An 11,529-nucleotide genomic window follows, 5' to 3' on the forward strand; every position below is an offset into this window, starting at 1 on the left:
CAAATAGATAAATAAATACTCCTTATTTTCTTTTTTAATTTTTAAATGCCTACTCAAACTCACTGGGAAAGATGCAAATCTCAAACTCAAGCCTCAAGCAGACTGCAGCATAGTTGAAGTATCAGAAAAAAGGCACATGAAAACACCACTACAAAAATCAGAGCAAAAATAAGTGATGTGACAGCCTCCTGTTGGGAGTAGCCATGGAAGGCCTTGAAGTAGAAAGGTAGTGTTGGTATTTGAACTGGATCTTGAAGGATACTGAAAAAGGCCATGTGAACTTTGACAAAAGAGCCTGGACATTTAAGAAAACAGAAAAACACAAGGCATGTTTTAGGTATGAAGAAAGGACCCATTTGGCTGGATTAAATGACCTGGAGGGAAGAGGATGGAGGTGACCAGGTAAGACTGGCAGGGACAGTGACCAGAGCCAGACACGGAGGCTGTGAGTGATGGGCAGAGAAGCAACCACCCGAGTGGGAAGTCAAATTTAGAAAAATTGGGCATACCGAAGAGACGAAAAGACCCAAGCCCCCCATTCACTCCCTTAAAGATGCTCCCTTCCAGGATGAGTGTTCCAAGACTGTTTACAATGTGGGTTAATGTTGACCGTGGGCCCAAGGGCCACACCGGACAAGCCAACAGGGAGCACAGAGACTGTGAGAAGTTTGCTGTTAACCCCTCCAATTAAAATTCCCATTTATTATACATGTATACAACAATCAGTATAGTAACATATTTACAGAACTTACCAATTCATAAGTAAACAAGTCTGGGGATACATTTTTTAACTTTTTACTGACAGGCTGTACAAAGCTAGTTAGATCACTGAAGACAGTACAGTCAAACCCAGCCTAGACAATTTCCTGGAAGTCCAATGGTTAAGATTCCATGCTTTCATTGCTGAAGGTGCAGGTTCAATCCCTGGCTGGGGAACTAAGATTCCTCAAGTCATGCAGCAGAGGGGGAAAAAAAAAAAAAAAAAACCCAACCTAGTACCACCTGTATTTATTTCAGCGGTTTAACAAGTAGCATGATTTGGACATACAAGTTCAAATGTACCTATGTTCTCAAAGACAACTGATTCCACTATCAAATGAATAATGCCTGTCTAATGAGAATCTACTGAAAATAGGTACACCACCCCTTTCAGCATGCACAGCAATGCACACCCACCACACTTAATAGCAATTTTTCCTCTATTTGGCAAGTGGAAAAGCTGATTCAATGAACAGAATTCTTCTGGTTTGATTTTCCTTATACTCAAAATAGCCTTCATCCTTCCCTTTTCCGGCAAACATATTTTGTGGTCAAAGAAAGACAAAGTAGCAAATAATGCAACTAGAAAAACTAGAAAAATGTGTTTGTTATATCTAGTATGAAAACATGGTGGGGCGGGGATGAAGGTAAACAATATTCTCATGGTTATGACTGTTATGCTGCTTTAAAGTAGGCAAATAGAATTAAAAATTTACTAGGTACCAAAAGTTGAAATGTAAAATAATGAAATACAGACTTGTTTGAAATCACAGGTTAGTTGGTAAAACTTTGTGTCAAAATTTCTTGTAGTTTCACAAAAAGCATTATGGTGACTGGGTGATCTATAAATTGAACAGTTCTGTAATCACTGTGCTCTTGCAAACAATTTTAGAAACCATTTTTTTTTCTTTAGCCAAGTGAATAGTAATACAAGAATCTCTTAATTTATGTTAAAATTTCAGTGTAAACTTTTTTCATTTTTCCAATCAAACCATGCCTCAGAAAAAAGTTAGAAAATCTCTCCCACACTTGAGGGACTCATGCCTACACACACACACACTCTCTCTCTCTCTCTCTCTCTACTTCAAGCACCAAGCCATATTCATGGAACAATCCTATGGCACATTTCTTACTACAGAATTCACCAGTTCCATTATCGAACACTATTTTTGAAGCTATAAATGCCTAATCTTGTCAAATCAGCCAACCTCCCAGAACAGCTGTCTAAAATTTAATTAAAGACCATTAAACCAAATAGTCCACATCAAACGTACTGGTCCTAAGAATTTCAATTTTAAAAAATCTGAAGCAACAGCTAAGTACCAGGGAAGGGAAGGGTAGGGGGCAGGGGGCATAGGAGATGACTGAGTCAGTCAAGGCTTAATGAGAGCCCAGTCAGTTTCTTAGTTTCCTCAAATTTAATCCAAGCCTGGAGACCACAAAAGTTAAATAATAGACAAGTCAAAGACTCAGATCTAGGGAAACTCAAAATGGTTCCAGGAGCCAGTAACTGAATATATCTTTAGTGAAACTACCACACAAGATACTTATTTAAATATTTGCTAAAGGAACAGATTTTCTTTCTGTGTTTCTTAATAAACACTGTTTGAAGGGACCTCTGAAGCCTCCAGACAGATTCTCATCAGCTGACATATACACGGAGCTGGGTTCGAAGTCCGGTGGAGGATGCTCCTTGCTCTGGAGGAGTGAGTCCCCTCTGCAGGGCAGAGGTCTACGTCAGAGTCTGTCTAGTCTTATCACCCTCTTCTCAGAGCCGGAAACCAGGGTCCAGGCAACTTGTTAATGACCCACCCCATCGCTAACAGGGTCCCTAATAAGTGACTTCAGTCAGCTCTATCTTACACCAAGATAGATCCCACACATCACTGGGACATTCCACCTCGCCCTGTCCTCTGGAGATGCAGAGCAAAGAGGAGGGGAGGGCGGCTCTCTGACCCCACATGTGCCTCCCTGGCCTCACCTCACCCTATTCCCAACCCTGTTAGATTCTGCCCCTACATAAAATGCTGGCATTTTGTTCCTCACGGGTTTTTTGGCTTTGATCTCGAACTTTAAAAATATTTAAAAAGCTTGATGGTTGGATGGCATCATCGACTCAAGGGGCATGAGTTTGAGCAAACTCCGGGAGACAGTAAAGGACAGGGAAGCCTGGCGTGCAGCAGTCCATAGAGCTGCAAAGAGTGGGACACAACTGAGCGACTGAACAACAATGAGGCTTTCTGATACCTCCCTTAAACTCTGTGCCCAAGGCAAATGCCTTACTCACCTACCCTAGTCATGGCCCTGGAAAGAAACCCACAACGAGCCCAGCTATGGAAGGGGTCAGGAGGGTGCTGTGTAAGGAGCGAAGGATAAAAACAAACAAACAAAAAAAACACAAAGGCTAATCTTGCACCTCGGAATCTAGGTTCTACACACAGGGAGCTTTATCTCTTAACTCCTACTTGTAAAGGACAGGCCTGGCTAATGAAATGAAGTGAGGGAGCACTCCAACCTTGATGACAGCTGTCTTCTTTGTATTACAAGATGGAGGTTTAACTCCAAGTGCCTATACTCCAGCTGATCAGTTCCATTCGGAGATGCTGACTTAGAAAAAAAAGAAAAAGATCTCAAAATGAGAAGCTGTAGACTGAAAACCCACATGGTTTAAAAGCAGGAAGAAAGGTAAAGCGTACAGACAAAATAATAAGGGTCACATCTAAGGAATTAACCCACGAGTGAACCCCTAAAAGTTCCACCACAACACTTTTAAAACACTACTGAAGAACATTTCTTTCTAGAGAGGAACTTTAAAGCACTTACCAAAACTGTGAAAGCAGTTTTAACTCCAAAATTTATATGGTCTGAGACACTGTGCTTGCTGAATTATCACACAGAGTTTTGAAATGTTCAGCTCTCATCTTTTTTTTTTCCTTCCTTCTCCTCTCCTTCCCCACCCCACAATCAGGACTGCAGAAAACCTTCCTACTAGTCCTTTCATTTATTTTTAAATTCTTCCACCACCCTGGAGAGCCCTAAGCACTGCCTGCTCTTCAAAAGAATACAGGCACAGAGAGGCAAAGTAATCAATCAAACTCACTGCATTGCTGGGTTTCAACTAGGAATCCTGATAACGCGTTTCATGGTTTTTTTTTTTGGTTCTTAGGCCTATTTTAACCTGTGGACAGTGTTGCTCAGTTAGTTACAACTTTCTACTTGCCCACAGCTGTGGCCTCCACCCACCAGTCAGTACTGCTGATATTCCTAATTTCTACAATATGTGCCTTGCCCCAAGCTGTCTTGCAAATTGTGAAATTGGTCAAAACAGATAAAGATCAAACATAGGCACGCAGCAAAGTAGATTTAGGTTGCTAAACACAGGCTCAAGTGTGATTCCACTACTGGCCTCATCCTCCAAAGGCAGCAGGGTTGGAGGAGACACGGAAGAAGCACTGAATGGGGAACCAGGTGACCCAAACTCAAGTTTCAGTAGATTCTTGGCCCTGACAAGTTGCAGACTCTGAGCATTTGGCCCCACATTACAAGGCAGAGCACAACACCTACCCAATCTAACACCTAGCCAATTTTCTTCAGAGGACAAGGCCAATTTGCTTTTGAAAACTAAGTGCTGTACAAATTCATGCCACTAATGACAACTTATGGCATGGCTTTATCAGTGTGCTGAACAGGTACACAAGTGGGATAAATAAGCCCTAAGTAAGGATTTACAGTGCATGTTGTTCCCCAAAATATAAATGAAACAATACCATGCCACATGACAGGAAAAAAAAAAAAACTTTATCAAGCTGCCAAATACACTAGGCACAGTCCTAACCTCAAAAACAGCTAGACTCACGTTAACCTATTTTTTCATGTACCTGAACACTGGTGGTATCAGAATTGCTCCAGCTTTCATGAACAGTCCCCACCTTCCTGTATAGAGATATCTAGAGTTTACATGACCTACCTGAAAACAGACAGACAGGTGGGAAGCTATAAAAAGCACAAAGGAAAAAAATTTTGTCTTCATGCTACAATTAGAGATTTAAATATCCATGACCACCCTGATTTCACTGACTTTTTGGTAACTGGCCACAGATGGCAGCAGAGAAAGTAAGGGGAAGGCTTATCAGGAAGTGTTGACACACGGACTGCGGGCACCAAACCAGCTAAGGAAACCACAATTATGCCATTCTTGATCTGGATGTACTTCCACTTTCAAACTTCCAGACGCAAAAGGTGGTGGTGAGATTTGACACTGAAATCTCTCAAACTCACCCCTCAACAAAGCTGCTGAAAGGTGGGGAGGAGAGCGGTCGTCACGCTGGAGACAAATCTTAACAACATTAAAGGACTCTCCATGGAAAGTTTCCCCATCACTGCATTTTTTTTTTTCCAGTAACAAAGATGTTGTCAGAAATGACAATTTTTTGTGTCCCCTGATGATGCCTTGCTAGCATTTGGTTATAAGCCATAAAGCAGGACTAATTTCAGCCTGTCAGGAGTCTTGCTAATGCCCAGTTTCCCCCTAGAGAGAATTCCTGTCAAATCTAATGAGAGCTCCAAAGGCCCTCTCTACAATATAATGAGCACTTAGGCCATGCTGGTGATCAGGCGGCAAAAAGCATCAATTTGAGCCTGGCTACACCCTGGGGGCCAGACGTCACCAGTTTTAATAAGAATTATGATTACTAGCTGCACCAAATGCCTCCTCAGAACTTATTATTAATGTGTGACATTCAGAAGGATGTTTTTCAAATGTAAGGCCACTTTAAACTGAATTACAGCACGGCTTTGCGTACTACTCTAGTTAAGGGTCTGTCAGCATTTACAATACAAACCAAATTTCAGGGGGCTTAATATCCTACTATGGAGAACACAACATCTCTCAGCTTTTCACATTTTTCAAATTACTGAGCCAATTATACACAGCATATTATTAACGCACACTGGCTCATGAACAGACAATATATACCCACAAATGCCCAATGGAGTCCAGAAACTCATTAGAAAACTATTTTCACACCATGGGGTTCCTGATCCTCCTTATCCCTTCTTCGTTTTGATAGAAGTCCTCCACCAAGTAACTTACAGGAACCAAGGAGAATTTCACACCTCCTGTAGCTCCCCCAATAAATCCAGCACCAACACACAGAGGTGGCGTTCCCCTGTACGGAGTCAGTGAGGTTATTACATCCTTTGAGTTCATGAGTTTAAGAGAAAGCTCAATCTCCTCCTTACCCTTCCAGAAAATTTGTTGGGGGAAAAAAATGTGCCTTTAGGGTAACTTTAAAAAAACAAGGTGGCACATTAGAATCCTCCACCAAGTTTTTTTGCATAATTCATTTAAATGACCATATATCTCAGTATAATTACTATCAATAAGTTACAATTGCCTCAATCAGGCACTGGCCCCTTTAAGCACATAGAAACAAAGACACAAACCCAGCAGAAACTAGGCTACCAACTTTGCAAATCGGAACAGAACTGGCATTTTTAAAGGCCCATTACACTGCTAATGAAAAGCCTTGAACTTAACCATCTCCTTCCAAACACGTATCTGAGAACACATCTAAGGTACACGATGATAACATAACATTATGAAATCTATGATGAATTAAAAATCAAAGAGTGCAGAGTTACAAAAGCAGAATTCAACTCTGAAATACACTTGCTTAATGAAAGTCTTTGAATATAAGGAAGATCTGAAGGCTGAACTAATCAATTTCTCCACTGTGCCCCAGCCGGTCAGCCATGCTCTTTAATTTAATGAAACAAGGGTTTGAGATGAAATAGCACATATACATCAAGTAAGAATTGTATTGTTGCACTTTGAAATGTGTCCAACTGTGCAACTTCATCTGATGATAATTTTTTAAGAGGCAATCGATTTCTAAAAGACTTATTGTACCAGAGTCTTGATGAAAAAGTGAATGTCAGCATATCTCCAGAATACTTACACCCTGCCATTAATGCTTTCTTTGGCAGACAATGACTACTCAATCGAGGGTCCTTTGGGCTGAGCAATCATTTAGCTTTTCTTCTCTTATGAGGTCCTTAGTGCCTTGTTCCAGCTCAATACTCTTTTTATACACCATTATAGTAGCCATAAGTGTGAATTTTATGGGAACTTGCAAACTCATAGTCATAGCTTGAGCTTTCCAGTCACTAATCTTTTCGTGCTTTTAAAACCACTAGGACTGAAGCAACTCCCAACATACGCTGTGGTCATATAAGGATGGTTTTTTCACCTCCAAACCTGTATCAACTGAGACATTTTTTAAAAAATTGTTTGCTAATATGCCACTAATCCTGAGTGTCGCTTTATGTAGCCCCCAAAACTCCATAGTTCATCTTATACCTTGTTTAACCTGAGTAAAGAAACTCCTGAATACCCATCTTTCTCCCAAAGGGCCACACTTCTTTCCAAATCAGCACAAAAACATTAGCTATTCTGAACTTCAGAACTTGACAGGATATCCACGTCTTCCAAGAGGAGAATAAATGTATCCAGGCAGTAAAGTCAAGTCAAAGCCTCGATTCCAACCTGCCTATAAACAGGCTAGTTTACACTTCCAAAGCACCTCTCACCTAGGAACTTAAACATTCTATAACTGTCAAGAACCAGCTCTTGCTCCAGAACACCGCCCCCCAATTCCCAGGAAGGGAAACCACGGCTGAAACATGGCATGCAGATACCTCCCACTACAGAGGACAAAGCCAGCACTATAGAATCATGATTTTATTTCTCATTTCAACTTGAGACTTCACTAAAGCTTACCTGTTTATGCATTTCTATGTTTAATCCATATGACATTTCATAATACTGTAAAAAGAAAAAAGAACCAAGTATTTCATTAACTCATGTTCTGTAACGCCGAGAACACATATTTGTTACTATTACATGAAAAGGGAAAAAACCTCATCTTTGATACCTACCATCACATAGTGCCTCTGCATTTCTGTCTTTTCACTTGCCAGTTTCTCACATTCCAATTTAAGGCTACGAAAACAAAACAGGCAACTTAATGTAAACATTATGTCACTTGTTTTAACATCTGCCTCACATATTTGCACTTCAAGTAAAAACACAGACCAATTTGGAAAAGCCATAAACTATCTAGGTAAACACCCAAAAGCTTTGTCCCTGCATGAAATGGGGAAAAGGAATAAGAGGAACAGTGCAAGGTATCCACTTAGAAACTAAGCTTTTCCTCCTTCGTGCATACCTGCTCTGATGCCAAGACCAAAAGATCTGTCAAAACCTCTGATCTACTCAGAAGACTGATTTCTCCTCATGGTCATCTGTTCACTCCTACTTGCTTCACTGCATCAAAGTTTGCTTCCCTGGACTTAACCAAAATCTGGCCTTTGTATAACCTTCAGTCTCAGGCATAGGCTGTGTCACCTCTGCCAACTCAGTCTCTTGGTTTGAAAACTGTACCTGTAAAGTTACTTCTATAATTGTTGGTCCCTTTTAATACCTTTGTTTTTTAATTCCCTGCCAAAATATGTCATATAGCTTCTGCAATTAAAGTGGGCTGAAGTCCTCCCTTCCTGGTAAACATGGTGTGGGCAGGGATGTTTCAAGCTCTAGAGACTATTATCTTCAAGTAGACAAAAGGTCAATAGTCAGAAAGCCTCTGACAAAAAATAAGAAAGTTCACACCCCAGCAGCTGTGTGCTTTCTCTGGGGCATGACAAAAACAAAACCTGTCATTACAGTTATTTCTTAGCTCTAATCGGCTAAGATTTCATAGAAACGGGAACAAACTAACATTTCTAGAAAATTTACTATGGACTGGGTGCTTTACAAATAGCTTTCTTTATAAATTTTCTGAAGCAGCTTTCATTAGATGAAGAGACTAAAGGTGAGATGACTACAAATGTGACTCCAATCCCGTGCCCTACCCAAACCAACCCAGAATGAAGCCAAAGCAGGTGAGCTATCCCCTAAACACATCCACAGCACCCCCACTAAGGATGGGCACAGCTAAAAGCATCTGCCCTCCCATAATGGACTTTGCCTCAAAGAACCCATTCTAATATGGCAAACAGCGATTTCAACACTGGCTTTGCCTCTCTGAACCTGCACTCCTGAGCTGGGGCATCGACTGAACCAAGCTCAGCCTGTTGCAAAATAAATACATGAAGTGCAAATATTGACAGTTCTCATGCAACTCCTAAATACACGAAAAAAGGCTCCTTGGAACAGGAGCAAACGGGCAAAGGGGAAACAATGGGAGGAGGAGGAGACAAGAGAAGAGGCGGCCCGGGAAGAGCAGGGGAAAGGGGTAACGTGAATGACAGGTCTTAACTGTGACTCCACGCGCCACCGCCTGGACGCAAGTACTAAGTACAGCTGCCGCCACCACCAGGATGGGCGACCCGGGGCACAGCGCTGCCCGGGCGACCACTCACCGGGTGCGGCGCGACACGCACCTGTGATACTGCGCCTGCAGGAACTGAAATTCCTCTTTAATCCGGTCCAAGGATTCCGGGATAGTGAACTTGAAGGGCTGGCCTGCAGCCTGGTGCGGCGTCTAAGGGCGACCAGCGAGGGGGACCGAGCGACGGGGATGCGGGCGGTTGGATAAAGCAGTCGGAGTATCAAAGAGTGGGTGGGACATAAACGAAAAATAAAGTTAGAAGTGGCACCAAACGGAGTCCCGAACTCCAATTAGCGCTTCACTTGGGGAGAGGGAAGGTGGACCTTCCCAGATCCGAAGCTCCTCAAATGACGCTCGCAGCCTCTTCCAGCCTCCAGGGCGGGACGCGGTAAGTGCGCCTGGGTCACCTGGTTGAAGAGACAAGGGTTCCCGGCGGCGGTCGTGGAGGACCTGGCCAGACTGTCGTCGACGACGCCGCCTCCTCCCTCAGGGGGCGATAATGACCCGGGGGACCAGAGGAGAAAACTCCCTGATGTTCCCCGTTCCCAGAGTCGCCGGGGCCACCTCCAGGCGCGCCGGAACCGGGGCCTCATTGATATGTAAATAGGCGAGACGAGAAACAAAGCGGGGGCGCACTACCCGCCTGGGGAAGGGAGAGGATACGGCCGCGGGAGAAACCCCAGTCTCCCCAAGCGCCCCGCCCGCCCAGTCTAGACGTCAAGTAGGAGGGAGCCTAGAGCAAAGGGGTTGAATTGAGAGTTTCAGCCCCCTTCCCACACAGGAGGAGAGAGCCCGGGACCTCCCAAGTCTTGTACCCTTGGAGGCCAGGGGGCTCGGTCAGATTGTAGCAGCCACCCATCTCCTCACCGCACAGAAAGACCAACTACCACTCCGCCACCTCCCTTCCCCCCACTCCGCCACCACCGCGCCTCACCGGGTGCCGGCTCTGCGGGAACATCGCTCTGGCGGCGGCCGCGGCTCTGTTCCCGGGCAACTCAATTCTCCGCTCAATTTCCAACTTTAATCCCGCCGAGGAAAATTAAGCCGGGAAGCCAGGCAGAAGCGGGCAGCGCGCTGGCCACGCACGCAGGCGCGCTCGGCGGGACGCACAGGCCACTCTGCTCCCGCCCGTGCGGACTCCCGCGCTCAGGGCCACATCACAGGGCACTCCGGGCCCGGCCGCACCAAGAACCTGCGGGACGCCGCTGGTGCTCGTGGGGAGGGCGCGGGGGCTCCGCTTCCACCCGAGGGCCTCGGCCGCCCGGGCTGAGAGATGACGAGCCCGGTAACTCGGTGCTCCCCTCGGCAATCCGCGTGCGCCGCAGCGGTCCCGGGCAACAAATCCAGAGAAGGACTGCTCTCCTTTGCTCTTCTCCCGGCCCGCCTCTTCTTCGGGTATTCCCCGAGGCGCCCGCCGGCGAGGTGCAGGTGGCGCGGCGCCCGCGGCTAACCCCACACAAACAAACCTGACTGTGTTCAGGGGTGACCCCCTCGGGCCCAGGCAGCGCTCACGACCGGGAGCTCGCAGGCTCCCGTGAGGCGGCGGGGTGCGAGGTCCTGGTGGCAGCGGAGGCTCCCCGCCCGGCGCTCCGCAGCTTTAACCCGAGACGAGAAGCGCGGGATGACGACGAGGCGGGGAAAGTGCGGAGGGCGCGCCGGGAGGCGGCTTGGCACGCCCAGTGCAGCCGGCTCTGGGTGTTCTCCGAGGTTGCACAAACCCTCCTGGGCCGACGGGTCTACTCCGCCGAGGGCAATCCCGCAGCCGCCCGCTGCTCCTCCAGACCTGGGCGCATCCGGGCGCCGCGGCCCGCGCGCACTCGTCCTGCTACCGCCGGCCAGACCTCTCCGGACCCTTTCTCAGGCCCTCTCCGTACCCTTTCTTAGAGCCTCTCCGTTGATCCCCTTTCTTTCCTTCTCTTCGTCTGCCTCTCCTCAAAGGACGCTCCAGCCCGCTCCAAAGTTCTCTCACGACCCGGAGAAAGACATCCAAGAGACGGTGAGGAAAAGCCCAAGAGTGCGCTCCGCCGCTCGGCCTCCCTCCCGGGCCGGCAAACTCCGCGGGCAAGTCCGGAGTAGTCGCGGAGGCGGTTAAGTTGCCGAGGGCAGGCGGAGGTCCCGGTTGGTGGCGCGGTTCCCGCCCGGTCCTGCGAAGGCGGGAGTGGCGCAGTCGGCTGCCTGGGGGACGCAGGACACAGGGTACCCGCCGCCGCCGCCGCCGCTCCTGCAGCCGCCGCTCCAGCCGCTGCCGCCGCCCGCGCCTCTCGCGCCGGTTACATTAACACGCGGTTTCACACTCCGGAGCTAACCAGCGCCGGCCCCGCCCAGCACCGCGCGGGCGGGGGACGCGAGCGCGGAGCCGGCGGGGGGCGTGAGCCTGGCT

At 46.7% G+C, this 11,529-nt stretch overlaps 1 protein-coding gene across 4 annotated transcripts in view; it reads right to left on the minus strand.

Moving 5' to 3' along the window:
* Positions 1 to 10,166, minus strand: part of TLE1 (transducin-like enhancer of split 1 (E(sp1) homolog, Drosophila)) — a 92,411-nt gene extending 82,245 nt beyond the window's left edge. For all 4 annotated transcript variants that reach the window (XM_010851151.1, XM_010851152.1, XM_010851150.1 and 1 more), the window contains exons 1-4: positions 10,084 to 10,166; positions 9,202 to 9,302; positions 7,699 to 7,762; positions 7,541 to 7,585 (exon numbers count right to left, since the gene is read on the minus strand). In XM_010851151.1, coding sequence (XP_010849453.1) covers positions 7,541 to 7,585; positions 7,699 to 7,762; positions 9,202 to 9,302; positions 10,084 to 10,107 — 234 coding nt within the window. In that variant the 5' untranslated portion in view covers positions 10,108 to 10,166. The remainder of the gene's footprint in view (positions 1 to 7,540; positions 7,586 to 7,698; positions 7,763 to 9,201; positions 9,303 to 10,083) is intronic.
* Between the last annotated feature and the right edge of the window lie 1,363 nt (positions 10,167 to 11,529).

Source organism: Bison bison, unplaced genomic scaffold, assembly GCF_000754665.1.
Source record: "Bison bison bison isolate TAMUID 2011002044 unplaced genomic scaffold, Bison_UMD1.0 scf7180017864298, whole genome shotgun sequence".
Taxonomy (NCBI): domain Eukaryota; kingdom Metazoa; phylum Chordata; class Mammalia; order Artiodactyla; family Bovidae; genus Bison; species Bison bison.